At 34.6% G+C, this 22041-nt stretch overlaps 1 protein-coding gene across 1 annotated transcript in view; it reads left to right on the top strand.

Moving 5' to 3' along the window:
* Window positions 1–22041, top strand: part of Ddx1 (ATP-dependent RNA helicase Ddx1) — a 336696-nt gene that overhangs the window by 258289 nt on the left and 56366 nt on the right. Inside the window, exons 24-26 of the mRNA XM_090401751.1 lie at window positions 5947–6093; window positions 8568–8659; window positions 19590–19662. Coding sequence (XP_090257877.1) covers window positions 5947–6093; window positions 8568–8659; window positions 19590–19662 — 312 coding nt within the window. The remainder of the gene's footprint in view (window positions 1–5946; window positions 6094–8567; window positions 8660–19589; window positions 19663–22041) is intronic.

Below are 22041 nucleotides of genomic sequence, written 5' to 3'. Positions count from 1 at the left end.
AGTACTCTGGCACTTTGTTTCAGGCTCATACTCAAAAACACACATTTCATCGCCAGTAACGATCGTTTCAAGGAAGTTTGAGTCCTTAAGAGCGGTTTTAATGAGGTCCTTGCAGTGTTCGATTCGATACATTTTTTTGGTCGTTGGTCAACTCTTGTGTTGATCGGATGTGAACAAATTGTGAATTCAATTTACGAAGGCCCAAACTCTCAGTCAAAATGTTGTGCACAGTTGATTTTGGGTTTTCTTTGATGAAATCACGCACTTTTTGGATCTTAACTTCGCTCAGTCCAGTTTTTGGATGGCTCTGCTTTTCGTCGTCCTCAAGCATCTCATGACCACTTTGAAATCGCTTAAACCACTTGTAAACTTGAGTACGAGATAAGCATTCATCACCGTATGCTTTTTGAAGCATTTGATCGTTTCGGTAAAACTTTTACCTAGTTTAACACAAGTCATTCGCAGCTCTCTGTTTGAAACTCATTTTCCGATCGTTCGTCAAAACACACTGTCACTGTTGGCACTATAACTCGGCTTCTAATAAAACAAATGTCATAAACACTTGACACAACACTAATGTAGGTTGCCGCTTTCGACAACAAAAAGGTATGACAGGTGGCACCACTAGTTCCTTCTATTTTTAGAAAGTTCGGTTTCTTTTTGGACAGAGGGTGTATTTCTGAATGCATCTCATCAAATTCGTGATATGCACCCTCAAGGGGTGTGTAGTATACTATGATAGTACTACATAAAGAGTTTACATTAGTACTAACTTAATAACAGGTTTCCTCCAAATTAGTCTTATCTATCAAGCATCCAATATTGCCAAGTCTTATAGTTTTGTTCTTCTGAAGTACTTCTAACTTCAGTGATCTGCTAAGATTCTTATCTTTCTCTGGATCTTCCCCTTCCCCCCCCCCCCTTCCATCCTGGCATCCAACCACTTTGCTAATCTCACCTTATCTGAGATTAACTTTGCTCACACATACTTGAATGTTAACAGCATCACACTCCTTTCTAATATGTTAATTTTTAATATGATTCTACGATTGATGCTATCTATTCATTACTTATTTTTCAGAACTAGAACTTTCATATTGTGGTCTCCTCTGATAAGAGAGTTCTGAGAAAGATTAGTGGAGTGAACAGATGGCATCAATGGCAGTATCACATTAAAAATGAAGATATTAGGGAAGAACTGGACATTTGTTAGCATTCAGGAATGTGTTAGTAGAGCTAATCTTAGGTGGTACTTAAACAGAATGGGATAGGAAAGGTTAGCAAAACAAGTGTTCTTTGCCAGGTTGTATATGGATTGTTACACTAAATAGCACCTTAAAAGACAGAAATATGTTATTGTACAGAAATGTTATTGTAACTTTTTCATGTAGTACTATCATAATTATCCTGTACACCCACTGAAGGTATATATCAGGAATTTTATGATGATTATGACTTGGTTTCACACCAGGTGTCTACACAGTGTTGCCCGTTAGGTAATGTAGCAACAATTATATCAAAATAAAGAACTATATTTGGAATTGTCAATTATACACATTCAAAATAATCTCCCTCCAACTCTACACAGTGTTTACATCTGTAGTGCAGGTGTTAGAAGTCATGGTGGAAGTCCTGAACGGAAGCCTCCTTCAGTGTCTAGGTCATACTGTGTTGGATGTCCACAATGCCCTTGAAGCGTCTCCCCCCCCCCTTTCAAGGCACACTTCATCTTTGGGAAGAGGAAAAAATCTATTCTAGACAGATCTGGCAAATGGGGGGGGGGGGTTGATCACACAGACTTCGAAGGCAGAAACTGCTTCACATGCAGTGCAGTGGTGTGTTGGTGGACAACGGAAATCAATTGTTATTGAACAGTTCTTTCCTAACAAGTTGCATGCAGACATTGCATTACTTCTAAATAATACTGACCGTTCATTGTGGTCAATAATTTCTCTAGCTTTCACCACATTTTCCTTTGGTTGTACAGAAACTAGTCATCTAAGCAAGGTTCATTCTCCAGGGACTCCCTCCCCTTTTTTTTTTTTAAATCTTGTTATACTTCTACATTAGTTTTTACTAATTTATAGTAAAAGGTTATCAAAACTCTTTGCTCCATGACAACTTCTGACACACTCCACTCACACCCTCTTACTTCAATGGTTGCTACTCGAAAACTGCTATGCCACCTGAATCAAAAGTTTCACCTGCGATTACAACATACTCTAGTGGCCAAAACTATAAACACATTTGTTACTTTGATTTTTTTACAGGACAGCCCTTTGAATAAATCTTATTACTTAACAATCACACTGTATGTCTCATTCCTCTCCCTTCAAACTGATTTCCTGCTATCCTCACAAAAATCACTTGATTTGCTAATCTTTTCTCTCTCATTCTATTTAAATGACCATACCACCTGAATGCTGGTATGATCAAGTTCTTTCTTGATATCCTCATTTTTAATATCATACTTCCACTGATGCCATCTGTTCACTCCCCTAAAATTTCTTAGAACTCATATATCTTTGTTTTCCAATCTCATCAACTGTTTTATTTCTAACCCACTCTCAGATCTATAAGTTAAAATTGATTTGAACACCCTCCTGTCTACAGCTAATTTAGTGGTTTCTTTAATTTCTTTTGATCTCCAACAAGGACTTACTTTTTCTTTGTGTCAGCTGTCTTCTCTGATGTCTAAAAAAAATCTCTCCACTTAGTATAACCTTCTGTGGGACCATTGGTATAAGTTTCATGGTTTAGTTCCCCATTCTGCGATTTGCCCATTTTATTCTAGTTTATATTTCCTGCCATTCAAGAAAATTATCCTTGTATTTAACATTGAATAACATAGCTACTTCTTTTCCGTGATCATTATTGCCTGAATATAACAACTTGTTGTTGTGACTCAGAAAAATCTCATCTGTTTGGACGTTAGATCAAAATTTCTAGTCAGTTCGGGCTATGTGGAGGTCTGCTCCCAGTAAACTAGCTTTGAACCTTATGCAACTGCATCTCTCAAGGGTTTTAAACAAAATTTGACTTCCAGATCTAATTAGTACATGATTTCTCTTATCCTGTCTTTCACCAAATATAAGCTTTCTCTCTCATTCATATCTGTTTTTCATACTATTGCACCCCACAAAACAAATAAGCTATCTACAGATAATTTTAATTATGTTTAATTGTTTTTAATTATGCCACACAAGTACAACACCCATATCCAAGCCATGGTTTTCTAAAAAGTGCATCATGGGATCCAAGAAAAGAAAAGAATACAGATTATGGGGTAAGTGGCTTGAGATTACAGGTTCATTCAGAGCATACACTGAAGTTTGCATCACTTAGAAAACCATCTTTCTTATTATTATTCCTTCCCTTCTCTTTTACCTTGCAGTGTCGAGGATTTTTCTACATTTAACCATTACCGTATTGAGGATAAGGTGGTTTTTCCTATGCCTACTGGTGTGTCCTATGTCTGTATCTGCATGTGTTCCTGGGTCGGTTTGCCTTCCCTGAAAAACCCAAGTTTCTGGGTGAAAAAAAACACCCTACCTCCGTATGAGACCGACTAACTCATCTTTAGCCAAGAGACCAGATAAAGGTTCCTCACGTCATTGACTGGATCGAACCCATGTCTTTCTGACCAAAGGGCTTCGTCTATACTGACTGAGCTATGGAGGCTCTGAAAACCATCTTTAACAGGACTAAATATAGAAAATCTGATTTTGGAGCCAGTGTCAGTCATGCCTTGTGGTCCCTTGTAAAAGCTATTAGGCACAACCATGTTCATCTGTTGTGGTTTTACCCTTCTCTCTCATACACACTTGATGTTTCAAGTGATAATGTTCACAAACAAACCAAATCTCTAACCTTCCTTTCATGTTAGTTGAACTATGCTTTCTAGCTCTTTCCCATCTTTTGTATAATGACTGATTGAAAATTTCAAACTATTAATTTTCATACAATTATCAGTTTTATTTTCTCAATTTTGGCATCACTCTCTCAAGTGCATAATGAAGAATACTCCCAACTCTTTTCTCTACTTGTTCTAAACCAATTCCTCAGTTTTCACCTATCACTAGAATTATAGTGGTGCTGATTCTAATACCACCTAAGTTACCCTGTGCTCTGTACTGTTGAATGCCTTCTGAAAGTTAATTAGTAAAAAGGTTCTTGTGCCAATTTTTTTCTGCTGTTTATCATAATTCCAGTATCTGTATGGTACTTCTGTATTTCCTGAATACTGTTTGTTCATTTGCTAGATAGTCTTCCCATTGCACTCTGACATACTTCTTATCTTGTACATTGTCATTCATCTTTTGTTTCATTTATGTTGTCATTACTCACTCCTTAGGCACCCTTTCCTTTTTCTAGCAATATTACATATTTGATGGAAAAAAGGGAATGGTGCCTAAGGAGTGAGTAATAATTTAATTACCATCTATTTCCAGAAAAGTTCAGTTCCTCATCTGCATTGTCTAATGTGAGTGGTCATCTGGTCAAGGAATCTTATCAGCATATTTCTTTCACTAACCAAGTTTTAATTTAACAGTACTGTTCTACTCTTTCCATGAAATAATCCAGCTCCTTCATATTTGACATAATTCCCTGACCAGATAACTACATGAACCATCACTGATGCCCAGTGAATCTGTGCCAGATCAAATATAGACTGGCAGGTAGAGATGCTCCATGCAAGTTGGAGTAGATCTCTCTCTCTCTCATTTAAATAAATACTTTTACTGGAATATGTACACTAGACATTTAAAACCTTCTCGGCTTACTCATTTAACAAAAAAAAAATATATATATATATAGAATTTTATTCAAAAATGCCCATATTTTTCATCCAACAGTGAGTAGATCATCAGCGAGACAGACCGTTTAACTACATTCATGTTTAACAAAGATGAATCACAATAATGAGTCGTATCTCTCCAGTTTGTTTTGAAGCAGTTCTAGTTTTCCCAACTGGCATTACTTGTGTTATTGGTTTCAACTCTCTGGGAGGGTCAACTTGTCAGTCCAATCCTAACCATAGATCTTGTTCATCCAAGTGTCTTATGAGTCAGTATGCTTCCATAAGATAGCACTTATGTTTTTTTTTTTGTTGTTTTTTTTGCCTTTACAGTCAGCTTATCAATACCCATTTGGTCAACCCTCCTTTATCCATGCATAGGATTGGTATGAGACCACTATGGGGAGGGGCATGATTGAAGTTAAAATAATAATAATGTACACTTAATTGTATAGTGCTTTTGTGTTATTCTGTATACCCTTTGAAGATATATATATATATATATCGAGAAACGATAATGATATATACAGTTGTACCTGAATGCTTAGCTAGAATTACCATTGAAGCAGTTATTATCATTAATTTTCTTGGTACATGTTTTATAATAATGAATTGCTTATGTAAATGAATCTGTTATTGTGTGGCATCATAGTACTTCATACTACAAAGTAGTTTTTAGTTATGATAAAATTGAGAAAGAAAAAAATTTAAGAAACTCTTATCTACTATTCAAAAAATTTTAATGGTAGTGGTTCATTCTCTTAAAGGAATCTTGTGATACTATATTTAGGATGGTTTGTTTAGAAAAAAATGCTGTGGAAAATAAATGATGCTGAAAAAGATACAGTAATCCCTCAGTTATCCAATGAAAATGGGAGAGCAATTAGTCAGTTGGATAATTGAAGATTTGGATAGCTGAATGTACAATTACATGATCTTGTACTAGAAGTCAGTTGACCCCTAACACATTAATGGTTTGATTATTGAAGGCTTATTCATTTGAAGGTCAGATAATTGAGAGATTACTGCACATTGTTAAAATCCATGTAGGTATTTATATTTTATTTTAGATATATTCCATTTGTTCTTGTTTGTTAAATAAAATTATTATTGCAATTTTGTTCTTTTTGTTTACTATAACTTTATAGAAACATTGTCTGAAGCAGTAAAGATTCTGAAAGGTGAATATACAGTTAGAGCAATCAATGAACAAAACATGGATCAGTGCATTATCTTTTGTCGTACCAAAGTAGATTGTGATAATATGGAAAATCATTTAAACCAGTTAGGTGGAGGTATGTAGGGAATTATGAAATATATTTGAAAATAAATTCCGTTATCCATTGAACGCGCAGTTAAAAGTTTTATTCTTTTTATTGTTATTATGTTGAAAATATAATAAACTTCATGTGATTGAACTTGGGCTAGGATGAAATAGTGAGAAATGACATGCTCTGCTATTAGAAGTAGTAATGTGCAAATCTGAATAAGTATTATCCATTAGAATATTATTCTGCCAATTAAAATGGAATTATGGAGGGTGGAGATTCAAATCCAGTCAAAGTAAGTTTTAAGACTGAAGAATGAAAATTACTTTCTTTGGGTGCTATGACAATATTTTTTCTATGGATTTGAAATACTACCCTTTAAACTGCCCAACCAAAATGCTGAAATAACGTGCATTCTAGTGGACAAAATTTAATTGGTGCTCTCATATTCTTACTTGTGCACATTTACTAAATTTTATAGAAAAAATCCCATCTTTCATAGCTTTCTTTGAATACTGTAAACTTGTCACAGATATACTCTCTCTCTCAAAAACAGTGGGAATATTGACAATTGAAAATTAAACTCTGAACAGTATCATAACTGAACTATTCAAACAATATCTATGTACATTGTATACATAAAGATATTGTTTGATATAGTATGATATTGTATGCGTAAAGATAGTGATGTGCTTGAGGCATCTTGCACTGGCTCAAGAGAGAGCCATTTGTTAAATTTTCAAGGATTTTGCAAACCAATTATTAAACCAACAATGGATATGAACTGTAGCATGCACTTCAATTCATAATGGCTAGTGACATTTGGGCAGTTACCTTGTATGTGGTGACACGGAAAATCCATTTGGAGTACAATTACCCTGTATTCTTCCTTTCCACTGACTGTTCTCTATGTGGCAGCTTTACTAGCAATTTTACAGGAATATTAATTTTTGATAAACATCCACTTAATTTTGCATGGCTTCTTAATGTGTTTCCATGCTCGACTTCTATTAAAGATTTTGAAATTCTAGAATTCTTGTGTTGAACCTGATAGTCATTGTCCTAAGAAGCAGCAGTCCAGACAAAATTAAGCACTTGTTTGCTGATAATGAACTCACCATATCTTTTAGCAAGCCAGTTAAAAATTTACCAGCCTTGTATATAAAGATATTTTGGATTGAGGACAATTGCTTGTTTCTGACTTCCATCAGGAGACCATGTGCCTGAAAATTAGCTTGCAAAGACTTGATGTGTTGTATGAATGAATGTATAATGAGATTACATATCAGTTTTACAGCTGTTGAATAGGTTAGTATTATGTGAGAGAGAAAGAAAGGAATGCAACAGAATTGAAAGCAGAGAAGTTAAGCTGAAAGTGTGAATAAACATGAACAAATCTATAGGTTGGTGCATCTCATATTGGTCGTATTAATAATTATTCTCTATCTGGTTCACCTGCTGTTTTTTCAATCATTGTTTTTTTCTCCAGCTGTAGTTATGGGATTTGCATTTCCTTAGGTACTCGAGGTTTGATCTTCACAAACATAACACCTCAAACACATTTGTCAGTGGTGCCACAAATAAATCAAGGCATAACATAGGAATTTGGAAATTTGTAGAGTTAATGCAATTGCTGTTCTAGAGGGATATCTCCTGGTGAGAGCTAATAATTATATCTAAAAGTTTTTGTTCATTCTGAATATAACCCAGCGTCTACAAAAAAAGAAAAAACAAATTCTATGGTGTAATTTTTTTTTAGTCTTTTCCTGTTCCTTTTATCTCTGATTGTGTTGGAATGTATAATGTATCTGTCAGTAGGGGTTGCAGAGGAATTACAGTGTATAAAGTTTTCTAAGGAAGGTGGTTGATATATGCAAATCTTGTGGAGGAGATAAAAATAAATACTGTTCAGAACAGCAACCATAAAAAAAAAAAAAGCAGAAACAAAAAGTGGTCATCTGTTTAGATTACTCTTCCATAGATAGCATTAACTACATGAATGTAGAAAAACATTTCAGGTAGTTAGATAATCTGAGGAAACCATGATACCAAACATAGAACTTTTTTCAAACTACTTCAGGATTCATGTGATGGACTCAACCATTCCTATAGTCAGATTCAGAATGACAGCCTGTTCAGTGGAGAACAAATATGAGATTCATCTGACAACCATGTTGCTGTTATAAGAGCCTGCTATTGTGAGAACATTTGCATCTTAGTTGAGAATGAATGCAAATGTAGCTGTCTCACATGCAAGGATTATTATTTTTTTGTTGGTAAGTGCCACATTTAAATGGAACCCAATAATTGTTAACTTAGCTTGGAATAAGTACATATGTTTTAAAAGTTGAGAAGTGACGTGCAAAAACTTTAAGATAACTTATTTTAAGCAAATGCCATATTTATGAATGTACATTTATAAATGCACAAAATATTAAATATTCTATATGCATTAAATGCTTGAATTATATAATAAATGATGTCTCCTCTTTGCATTTTAGGTCCACGTAATAGAAATAACCCATATTCTTGTGTGTGTCTCCATGGTGACAGGAAGCCACAAGAAAGGAAAACAAACTTGGAAAAATTTAAGGTAAGTTGTTTGAAATACATTATGGTTTTATATCATTCACTGCTTAAAAATGGTCTTACCAGAAACTCAGTGTATCCATTGCAAATACTTAGTTTTTTATTTATTATTTATTTATTTTATTACATTCCTTTTATATTACATTTCACACAGAATTGAACTGTACAAATTTTTAATTGCTGTGTATGAAAATATTGTGTCATGGACTAATAACAACCTGTAATACACCCATCATAATACAGTCGACCCGAACTGTAACATTATTAGGGACCATCAGAAAAGTTTGTTAGTGCGGATAGTTTGCTATAGTGAATTTCTTTTAAAATAGCATTGTACCAATGGAGTTTCAAGTACAGCTTTTCAGTAGTTTTAGTGAATGAGTGAGTTTGTTATAGAGATGACTCTTATGACTCTTCATTAGAAAATGGGTGCCGTTGCCACGTTAGTCACCTTGAAATCGGACCATAAGAAATTTGGTCAAGAGCTTCAAGGGTCCAGGGGGGGCCGCGAGGAGGTGTGGTCGGACTTCTCCCCCCCCCTTGTTATAGAGATGTTTGCCATATATGCATATTATTATTTTGGATGGCTTATGTTAACATGTCTTCTTTCAGTTTGTACTGAATGGACTTGTCATGGTATTGATGGCTTGCTGGTTGGAATATAGGCTATGTAAAAATTAATAGCTCAAAACATTAGAGAAGTGGTTTCTGATTTTGGCATACCTTTTAAAAATGCTAACATGGGAAAAAAATGTTACACAAGAAATTGCAAGCTGGTTTCATAGTTTATACATTTCATTTATTACACTTCATTACTGTTTTTTGTTTGTCTAAAGCAGTGGTTCTTAACCTGGGTGGTAGCGTCCCCCCTGGGGGTGCTGGAAATGCTAGGGGGGGGGGGCAGTAGGTGTTACAATAGTATTCATATAATGATAAACTTGAAAAAATATTAAAAATTTGAGACTTTGTTTGTCCTGATATCGAAATTGAACCTGATATCGAAAAGTTAGCAGGATCTCATCAGGCTCAAGGTTGCTATTAATGATTGGCTTATTAAATACAGTAAGTTTACATCTTTTTTGAGTAAAAATTAATTTGTATCAAAATCACTCATTTTTAATTAACTATCGGTTCAAATATGTTGATGGCAATTTAGGTTAGCTTAATAATATATTATCGTTATCTTATTGAATCATTAACCTAGTGCAAAAATGAGCAGGTAGTGCCAGGCCATACAAATAGTTGAAGGGGGGGGGGGCACCAGGCAAAAAAGGTTAAGAACCACTGGTCTAAAGAGAATAATTGCTTAATAGTTTGTATATAGGTTATAGAAAAATTAATAACTCAAAGCATCTTAGAAAAGTGGTTACAGAAATTTTGGCTTGCCCTTTTTAATGTTGCTTAGCAGAAGGAAATGTCACACAGAAAATCGACTTATTTTTGTAGTTTATGCATTTATTTCATTCATTACCTTTTTGTGTGTGTTAAAATATTTTGAATCGTGATTATTCCATTTCATTACTCTCAGCTACATTAAATCTGAACCTATTCCTTATGTGTTTAAAAGAATGACATATTTTGGACATAGGGTTCTTTAGGTAGATCATATAAGAGAATCCCTGGCTAGAGTATAAAATCTTTGGTGGTTCTTGCACTCAGAGTTAAAAGATTAGATTAAGCATAAGATAATCACTTCAGGAGATGAGTGCTTTGTTGAATTAAGTAATGTTCAGCACCTTATCAAAATAATTTGGGCATTGAACATTGACATTATTTAAAAAAAAAAAAAAAAGAAGAAGAATTAAAATGAATAGTGAGTCTTATTAAACATATCAAAACATTCATGTTTTTTTTTTTTAAATTAAGAAAACACTCATCATGAAGTTGTTTTTTGTCAACCTAGTTGGCCAAGTAGTTAACTTACCTGCTCTTCAACCAAAGCTTTGCCATTCAAATCCCATTGTGGACATGGATGTCGAGTGTCTAAGCTGGAAATGAATTTCATCTCTTAGTGTTTAGTCTAGCTAGTTAGACCATCACCACCCTGCTTACTGGAGGCCCTGAAGTGGCTTGAAAAAGTTCCATGTTTTCTAGAGCTGGGTCACCCCATAGTACTAATTATACTATAAGTTTACAACCCTTTATGAGTGGAATGCACATAGAAAAAGTGTGTTCAGGTTTGAAATCGTTGAAATCTATAGTGTGCTCTATATTATAACAGAAAGAGCTTTCTTTTCAGTCCACATGGTTAGGTGAGTGGCTATACGCTTCGCAACCATGCCTGGGAAAGGAGTGTCCTGGATGCGATTCCCATCGTCGACGTGAGGAGCTTAAGGATCTTTCTCAAACATAGCCAAGTTAGCTGGTCTTGGGTGTGGACTGCAAGGTTTTTCTCCCCAGTTTATCTGGGGTTTTTCCTCCTGCAAGCAGGCAAACCCGCCCTGTGAACACACATAATCTATGTCTAATCTACAGACATAGGACACACCGGGAGGCATAGGGCTAGCCATCTTATCCTTGGGACAGGTACACTTAGAAGGGCTAAAGATAGCTCCGTAACATGCCACTAAGCCTAATACCTGAAGGGAAGAAGAAGCTTTCTTTCCAAAGACAGAAGAAAAATTATTTTAAAAAGAAAAGTTGCACTTTTTGATAAGCAGATTGATCTTAAATGAATAATAAACACAAATAGTTTTAATGAAAATGTTTACTAGACATATTTAAAAAAAAAAAAAACTTTTGCAGCTTACACCTGTAACAAAAAAAATAGGATAAGTCATAAAGCATGCATATACTAGCTCTGGTCTCATCACAGCTGTAGTATGTGATTATAATGTTCAAAGGAACAATTGTCAAAGTTGCATAAATAAAAACTAATTTAAAATAATTATTAATTAAAAATTATGAACAATAGTAATCACTTCCCAAAACTTAGAGATTGGCATGCAATCTGAATAGTTGAGGTTCAGATGATTTCATAGTTTTGTTTGGTTCCAAAGAACTTTAACTTTTTGTCTAGTGTCAATAGCATGAGAAGCAAGGAGAGACTTGTTGGATTCCAAAATGTAGTATAGTCTTGATGTTCTTTGATTCTAATTAAGCCAGAATGGCCAGTCTATCCAAAATACCAAAGATGACATGAGCAGTATACCTGTCAAACACCTGGTAAGTTAAGAGGTGGTAATGTATCCTTTGTAGATGCCAAGGAGGAGGACAGCTTTCTAGCTGGTTTGAAGGAAGCATATAGAGTGAATTTGTGAAGAATCCATGCTATTTGTTTGGAGGTTCCTTTAAAGGCAGGATATTAAAATTCTTTTTTCAACTTATTGTCATCTGGTAGAAGGACGATAATTATCAATAATTTTTTTAATGATAATTTTGTTATATCCATTACATATCAGATTGCTTTTAATTTAATTTAGTTCATCTAGCGGGAATCAGAAGAGCAGATCGTATGAGCTTTATGTACAAAACTCTTGATGATACCCATCTTTTGTGAAGAATGATGGTGTGCAGACAAATGAATATATCTGCCAGTCAAGGTTAGATTCTGATAAACTGAAAATTCAAAATGACATGTGGGATTTTGAATTATTAAGGTATCCAAAAATGCTAGATGGTTATTGGATTCACATTCAACAGTGAACTTAATATGGGAGTACAGGGAAGTTTATTTTCTATAGGAACTAAAGTAATTCTGACTCGGGGTGGGACCAGACTGCAAACATATCAACAAAATGTAACCATGTACAAGGTCAAGGAAATATGGTGTCACAGTTGTTTTTCTAGATGCTCCATAAATCAGAAGCCAACCTTTACTGGTGGATACATTCACTCATCCTCACACACCATCATTCTTCACAGAAGATGGGTATTATCAAGAGTGTTGTGCATAGAGCTCATATGATCTGCTCTTCTGATTCCCTTTTGTTAGATGAACTGAATAAAATTAAAAGCAATCTGATGTGTAATAGATACAACAAAATTACCATTTAAAAAATTAATGATAATTATCATCCTTCTATCAGACCTTTAAAGGAACCTCTGAACAGACAGCACAGATTCTTCACGAATTCACTCTGTACACTTCCTTCAAATTAGCTTGGAAACTGTCTTCCTTCTTAACATCTGCAAAGGATACATTACCACCTCTTTCCTTACCAGGTGTCTATCAGGTACCCTGCTTGTGTCATCTTTATTATTTTGGACAGCCTGGCCATTCTGCCTTGATTAGAATCAAAGCACATCAAGACTGTATTTCATTTTTGGAAGCAGACAAAACTTCTTCGTTCCAGCAAGTTGAAATTTGATCATCTTTTCCTTGAAACCTGTGAAATGCTGTAAAGCCATCCAAATCTCCACCACTCAGATTGCATGCCAATTTCAAAGTTTGGGGAAGTGATCAGTATTAATTTTTTTTTTTTTTTTTTAATTAGTTTTTTTTTTTTTTTAATCTATGCAGCTTTTACATACACTCATGCTTTATGCCATTATTTGATTCATGTTTGAATGTAGGTAACAGTTTGTTTCTGACAATGTCCATGTAACATTGGATGAAATATATTGGAGTTTTTGAATAAAATTCTATATATTTTTTTGTTTAGTAAACTGTGAAAGTGTTTTTTAAATAGATACGAGGTGTGGCTATTACCGCACTCTCTCATATCGGGTGTGGTAATAGCAACATTATGCTATTACAACATATTAAATAATGAGACTAATTGCAAAAATGTAGTTTATTATTACAATGGGGGAGTGAGGCAAGTCCACGTCCACGTTGTACTCCCTGGGACCTTCCGTAGGGTACACTCCTTACAAGGATGCTAATAGACTGCTGTGAAGAACAACGGACAAATCAGCAGAAGAGGATTCGTACCCCAATGGTGAAATGTGCAGAAGAATCTTCAGAGGAGCAGACCTCTATAAACAACCCGGGCTCAGCTGGCTCTGGCTGTCAGTACCTGGTTAGGGGCCCCTATCCCGGGTCACAAGGAAAATTTCAATCCTCTGACAAAGGGAAGCAGCTTTGTCAGTATTGACACAAGGTTGACGTCTCATGATGACAGTAAAGCTTGTGATTAGAAAATTGCAGATGGAAATACAGTTTATTGTGTATGTCTGTAATACTGCGGAGCAGAAAGCAAATGGAGAAACCACTCGTCTATTCTCTCTCTCTCCAGACTAACCACCATAGCTAGCAAATCTACACAAATGGCCCTGAGTTCCCGGTGTTTCTTAAATGGGACGGGTGTGAAGAATCTCCAGGCTCAAAATGGTGTGTTCATTAAAACTAGGAACCTGGAATGTCAGAACCCTGTATGAAGCAGGTAAGCTAAGAAATGCTATCCAAGAAATGAAAAGATTTGAAATTGGGATTTTAGGAATGAGTGAAGTTAGGTGGCCCAGACCAGGCAAAACTCAAGTTAATAACATGACAATGTATCACTCTGGAAGTAGTGAAAACGACCATCAAAATGGAGTTGGAATAATATTAAACAAAGATGTCAATAAGTCACTGTTGAGCTTCATCCCTTACTCAGATAGGACGATGTTATTAAAACTGAAAGATCATCCACTAGAAGATGTTAATCTTATACAGGTCTATGCCCTACTGCTGACAAAAGTGATACCGAGATCGAAGAGTTTTATGATCAATTAAAAGAACTAATGAAAAACACAAAGCATGATATTAACATTGCCATGGGTGATTTCAATGCTAAAGTTGGGAAAGATAGAAGATAAAGATAGAAAGATAGAAGCTAAAGTTGGGAAAGATAGATGTACTTGGTGAACATGGACTGGGAACAAGAAATGAGAGAAGCAACCGTCTTATTCGATTCTGCCAGGAAGAGGAGCTAATAATCACAAACACATGGTTTAAGCTACCATCCCGAAGGATGTATACTTGGTGATCACCACAGGATAATAAGGGGAATATAATCAAAAACCAAATTGATTACTTGCTAATTAATCAATGATTTCGAAGTTCTATAAAGAGTACAAAAACCTATCCTAGTGCAGTTATTGCTTCTGATCATAACCTACTAGTGGCAGAGTTAAAACTTAGACTGAAAGCTATACTTTCAACAAGAAACATCAACAAAAAAAGGTTTGATTTAGGAAAATTAAAAAACACAGAGATAAGAAACAAATTGAGTCAAGATCTGAGTCAAGAGCTAGCGCTTATCAAGAATGATGGCATCATGAGGGTTGATGAGTTATGGGACAAATTAAAATCTGTCTTCATAGAGAAATTTACCAATACCTTGTGTGTCCTAATAGAGCAGCAAAAAAGAAAGATTGGATAACTGATGAAATTCTTTCTCTCATGGATCAATGCAGATCATTTAAAAATCGTAGTTCAACAAAAGATAAAGAGGTTCAGTAAATTATTAAACGCAAGATCAAAGAAGCAAAAGAAATCTGGATGAATGAAAAATGTAAAGAAATAGAAATTCTACAGGAAAAGCATGACAATTTTAATCTACACCAAAAAAGAGACCTCAGGTATATTTAAGAAAAAACAATTCTGTATCCTTCAAAAAGGGAGAAATAATATCCGAAAAGAATAACAAATACAAGAATGGGTGAAACATATAGAAGAACTCTTTACTGATAACAGCCAGAACCCAGAAAATACTTATGAAGGTCCATGCATTCTAAGATCAGCAGTAGAATGTGCACTAAACTCGGCTAAAAATGGTAAAGCCTTAAGCCCAGATAGAACACCAGCAGAAATAGTAAAGTTATTAGATGACAACATTAATATATTAGTAAAGCTATTTAATAAGATCTACAATACATGCATAATCCCTCAAGACTGGTTACAGTCGACCTTCATCATGCTACCTAAAAAAGCAAATGCGAAAACTTGTAAAGACTATAGAATGATCAACCTAACGAGTCACGTTATCAAAAATGTTTCTGAAAATAATTCAAAAAAGAATATACAGAAAATGTGAAGACACCATCAGTGATACCCAATTTGGCTTTAGAAACAGTTTGGGAACAAGAGAGGCTCTTTTCTGTTCTCAGATCTTATTCCAAAAATGTATTGACCAAAACAAGGAAATATTCATTTACTTTGTTGACTTCGAGAAAGCATTTGACAAAGTCCAGCATGCTAAAATGATTGCACTATTAAAAATAATTGGATTAGATGGTAAAGACATCAGGATCATTGAAAACTTATATTGGAGCCAAAAGCATCTGTTCAAGTTGATGACATTATTTCAGACTCCATTAACATCAAATGAGGGGTAAGGCAAGGATGTGTGCTGTCACCTCTTCTTTTTAACGTATACTCAGAAGCCGTATTTCAAAAAGTCTTGAAAGGAAGGGATTAATGTAAATGGAATCATCAGTAACATCTGACATGCTGATTACACAGCTCTCCTGGCTGACAATATTCAGGATCTTCAAAATCTTCTGGAACTGGTGAATGAAGAGAGTGAAAAATGAGATTAAAAATAAATATCACCAAAACTAAATGCATGGTTATAAGCAAGAAACAAATTCTTAATTCAGCACTTTCTTTAAATGGAAAACAAATAGAAAGAGTGGCAAAGTTTAAATATCTTGGGTGCTAGCTAAATGAAGATTGCAATCCAGAAATGGAAAAGTTAGAATTCAAATGGCAAGAAAACATTTTCTCTTGATGAAATCAACACTGTGTAACCGCAGTTTAAATTTAGAGCTTAGAGTACACATGGTTAACCACTTTACAGGCCATTATGGATCGAATATGCATCCTCATACGCTTCGTATCCATCATATATTTCAATGTAATATCAATGGTATTACAATTTTAATATGCATTCATGGTCATAAGCAAGAAACAAAGTCCAACATCCATGATAACCTTGACGCCTATAGACGTCTTGGCCGGTAGCGTGGTTAAATGCTGTATGATCTACTACTGTGCGGTGCAGAAACTTGGACCTTGAAGACAACATCAATAAAAAGACTTGAAGCCTTTGAGATGTGGTTATACAAACAAATATTAAAAATCCCATGGACAGCAAAAACATCCAATCAGGAAGTACTGGAACAAATGGGGAAATCACATGAACTTTTAGATACCATAAAAAGAAAGAAAACTGCATATCTTGGTCACCTGCTTCATAATGAAAAATATAAGATATATCAATTGATTATAAAATGGAAGATAAATGGAAGAAGAGGACAAGGAAGATGAAGAAAATCTTGTCTGGCAGACATCAGACAGTGGACTAGCATGAACTCTGAGAGACTGCTCAGAGTGACTGAAAATCATTCAAAATTTGCCAAGGTGGTCCTCAATCTATACACCATTGCATATGAATTTTCCATGGTTGCAAGCAGTTCTGCAAGTCATCAGGTGTTATCTGCTTCAGTAGCCCTGCCGTTTTCTCCTTTACCTCATCCACTGACTGAAAATGGGTGTGCCCTTTAATGCGGATTTCAACTTAGGAAAAAAGGTAAAAGTTGCATGGAGCTAAGTCCGGCAAGTAAGGTGGATGGTCCAACACTAGGATCTTCTTATTAGCCAGATACTGCTTTACAGACAGTGCACTGGAGCATTGTCCTGATGGAGAATCCAAGTGTTGTTCTTCCACAGATTGGGTTTCTTCTTCCTCACTCATTCTCTCGTCAGCTTGGCGAGAACCTCAGGGTAATAATGTTGGTTAACTCTCTGACCCTTTAGTACCCATTCAATCATTACCACACCATTGATATATAAAAATATCAGCATTGCCTTCAGTTTTAACGTGCTCATTCTTGCTTTTTTCATTCTCGGCGACGTGGGAGTTTTCCAGTGCATTGATTGTCGCTTTGTTTCTGGACTTAGCTCCATGCGACTTTTACCTTTTTCCAAAGTTGAAATCCTCATTGAAGGGCACCCATTTTCAGTCAGTGGATGAGGTAAAGGAGAAAACAACAGCATTGCTGAAGCAGATAACATCTGATGACTTGCAGCACTGCTTACAACAATGACAAATTCGAATGCAACAGTGTATAGATAGAGGAGGGGAGTATGTCAAAAGACATAACAATTAAGTTCTACAATCGTAATAATAAACCACATTTTTGCAGCCAGTCTCGTTATTTAATAGCCACACCTCGTAAATATAATAGGGGAGAGGGAGGAAGAGAGAGAGAGATTGTTATGGATATGTATATCTAGAAGTTTATTATTGATTATATAATTATATAATTATTAATCCTTGTTAATTATGGGATCCCTTATTTCTCATTCTTGTGTGGATTGAGTCAACTTCACTGAAAAGGAAATTTAATTAATCTTGCATTAACTATATACATATAGAACATCAGAATAGTCTCTCTGAAAGCGCATAGATATTACTGTTTAGGAAAGAAATCAACTTGAAAGATTAAAATGGCTTTGAATAAGATAAATAATCATCTGTTTTCAGAATAAACTGAAAGTTTGTTCTTTACTGTACCCAAGAATGGAACATTCTTTTTATATTATTATTTTTTCCCCTCTACTGTTACTTTGGGTTATCATCCATAAGCATTTTTATGAAGTTTTATGGAATGTTATCAAGGAACAATTATTGCTTGTCAAAATTTGGAAACAATTACAGTAGGAATTTAAAGAAACTAAAGACTTCAGCCCCACAGTTTACACAAGAGGAATCGTGCAGTAAAGCAGTTCGAAAAGCTGCCATTTGGATAGTATACAGATTCAAACCTGATGGTAACAGATCAGTTTTCCCAACCAACAAATACTCCTGCTATCAGTTACTTTGCAAATCATTCATGGAAAAGAAACTGGATTGGTTCTGTGTGAGTGACACATCTAGGACATTTGATCAGGTCTGGCTCAGAATCGTCTCCACCAAACTACCACTTTATGGTGCCTTCTTCCCTTTGCAGTGTGGTCACCAGTTTCTTCTCTGGTTGCTTTCTACAAGTCATAGTGGATGGCTTCCTTTCCTCAGATTTCTCCACCAGTGCTGTAGCACTCCAGGGATTTGTACTTCTGCTGCCACTAATTCTCTTAGTCCTATCCATAGCTTATGACATTGATTTTCATCTCTTATTCTTCATTCTGGACTCTGAAGCTGCCAGCACTCTATTTGTAAGATAGACTGCTGCTGGCAGCTTTCAAATTACAAATTTTATATAAATTCTTGTATCATTATATTATTATTATATTATATTAAATTTATATTCTATATAAATTTTACAAATCTATACAATTTGTAAAAACTCTATAACATCTGGAATACTGTTTCCAAATATGAAATAGTTTGCCAGAAAGCTTGTTAACAATGTGATTGCTATTCGGAAAGCATTGGTTACTTGTCAACTCCCCTCCCTTTCTGAGATTCATTCCATTCATTTTCTCATAGAGAGAGAGAGAGAGAGAGAGAGAGAGAGAGATCATTTTTCTGTCTTATGCCTCTTCTACATGTATTTACATGTTCAGTATTATACTGAACTGGCCACCATTGTTTTTCTATGTTCCTTTAAGCCTGTGAAAACATAAGGAGGTATGGGGTCTACATGTATTTACTTCCCCTCTTCATATCTACTTAACCAACTCCTTGTCCTATTCTTTAATTCTATCTATCTTCTATTCTTTGGAGCAGTTTTCCTGACATTTTACCCTGGTGACTGTAGTCTCCAGTAATTCAAGAAATACATCACTAGGTTCTTGCTTTCTTCTGAGCCTCTTTCCTACATGCAGCATGGGCACTAATTAATGTAGTATGAAGTGAGGAAAATAAAAAAAAAATAATGAAATAAATAGATAAATTTTTCACCCTCCCATATGAAAAATTGGAATGTATTAAGGAAAGAAGAAGCAAAGAACTTGATTTTCATCAAAAGTATTGTTAGAATAAAGCTAAAAGTTTTATTTTATCAGTGCATCAACATGCAAACCTAAAACCTAGTTAATAATTGATTTCATTCATTTTTAGAGGGCAGAAGTTAAATTCCTTATTTGTACAGATGTTGCTGCAAGAGGCATTGATATCACAGGTGTTCCTTATGGTAAGCATATAAAGATTTTTGTGTTCTGATGTTTGTTGCATGAGGAAATTATTATTTTATTATAGTGGTTGTTCAATGTAAACATTTTTATGTAATAGTACTTCTGTGCTGCTCTTGTTGGTATTGAATTTGTCTTAGTTTTTTTCCACTTTATTACATTATGTTAATTTTTTTTTTTTAAATATTCAAACTTCAACTTGATTTTCTGCTGAATGTCTGATAACAGCGAACATTGTTTCTTTAAAATTTGAAATTAAAAAAATTTCATGTTCCATGTAACTTGGATTTAAAGTACACATAATTAATTTCCTTTCACTTGTCAAATAATAGCTTATATTGAACTGGTAGTGAAATGTTTCCTTTCTACTGTTGTTTAGTAGGCAGCCTCAATTTCAATATACCCACGGGTATATCTTGCACTGTGGAACCTCAGCAACTCTTGCGTTATACATGATATGAAGAGTGTAATTTCTTTCAAGAACAGTATAATGCCTCCTTATAGTAGTCAAACAGGATAGCAGTATCCTTGAGTCAACCTAATTCCATAAATTGCTGCATTTCTTTCTTTATTGTCACCAAATCAAATTATTGCAATGTTTTTTTATCATGTGAGCTGAGCATTCATTTCACAGGTTTAGGGTGTTGTGAACTTATGATATATAATGCAGAAATATGCTGAACTGTAAATATAACATTAAATGGGTAATATAACAGAAAAAAAATCATAACATTGTTGATTTAAAAAAAAAAGTATGGCCCTTAAACAAATTATCACTTTTTTTTAGAATGACATCCTAAAGGATGTAATCCTGATTTATATATCTGGTGTCTTGTTTGTGTTTACTTAGCTATGGTGATATAGATGTTTATTTTTTCATCAGTTTACTATTTTGCAGTGCATATTCTCATGTTTGCTTTTATACAACTAAGAAATAACAGTGCTTATTCTGACTTACTAAATTAGAACAAACAAAGATTACAGGCACTTGTAATCTTTGTTTGTATGGTAATATGTATGATATATTTTTGACATTTGTCCACTACATGCACTATGAAAGAAATTTCATAGCACATACGTTGCATGCTGTATGTTAAAAATCTGCCTTTTATTCCTTTTTAAACTGAGTTCATTAATTTCATGTACCTTCACAAGGTATAGAGGATATTATGATAGTACAACATGAAACGTTACATCATTACTAACTTCCTTTCAACAATTTCCTCTTTAATCTCTCTCTCTGAAGACACCAATATTGTCAGATCTTATATTTCAGTCTTCTAAAGTCCTTTTTACTGTATCAATCCACCTAGATTTTAGTCTTTCTCTTGGTCTTTTCCTCCCACCTGGCAAAGACCCTTGTTTTGCTAATCTTACTAATTCTGTTAAGTGACCATTTGAGATTAACTCTGCTAACACATTCCTGAATGCTAACAATGGTAAGTTCTTTCCTAATATCTTCATTTTTAATGTGATACTGCCATTGATCCATCTGTTCATGCCCCAAATCTTTCTCAGGACTCTCATATCTATCCGTGGTCTCTAGTCTTGTATACAGCTAATTTAGTGTTTTTACTAATTTCTCTCTTATTCCATTTAAATTTATTCAGTTGACTTCCTACCATACCATCTCTGCTAGTTTGCTTTGTCTATTTTCATAATTTTCTGTTTTCACTAAAAATTGTGCCTAAATAGCTGAAATGTTTTACTTCTATAGGTTCACCATTCAGGATGATACAGTTCATGCTTTCAATGTTTCTGCCTATTTTCATTGTCTTTGTCTTCTTTTAATTGCTGATTTCCATAGTAAATTGATTACAACAGTTATTCAGTTTTAGTCAGAGAATCATGCAGATCTGTACTGGATTTATTTAGAAGTATAACATTATCTGCATAAAGTAAAGAGTCGAGATTAACTTAGCCAATTTTGATATCAGGTTTAATACCACTTTCCTTCATAATGTGATCCATATAGATGATGAATAACAGAAGGGATGATCACATCAAATCCTCTTCCTGTACTCCTGACTTACAATTCAAATAAAGACTAAGTATTGTTTGATATAATGCCCCGCTGACACCATATAACTGTATTATTTTGAATAGCTTTCCTTTTGGCACCTTATCATATACCTTTTTCAGATCTATGAAACTTAGATACAGATCCTTGTTGTATTACCAAGATCTCTCAGCTCTTTGTCTTAAAGTGAAAAATATGATCCTGACAACCTGTATTTGGCCTTAATCCAGCTTTTTCTTCACCATGTTTTCCATCCTTGATCCTTATTAGCTATTTCTCAAGTATACTTCCATAAACCTTACCAGAAATGCTCAGCAAGGAAATACCTTTGTAATTCTCATATTCAGTTTTATTTTCCTTT

This window comes from Typopeltis vanoorti, chromosome 12 (genome assembly GCF_054136105.1).
Source record: "Typopeltis vanoorti isolate ZY-2024b chromosome 12, IOZ_Tvanoo_1.0, whole genome shotgun sequence".
In the NCBI taxonomy this organism is placed as follows: domain Eukaryota; kingdom Metazoa; phylum Arthropoda; class Arachnida; order Uropygi; family Thelyphonidae; genus Typopeltis; species Typopeltis vanoorti.
This window is presented reverse-complemented; position numbering and strand designations above follow the sequence as displayed.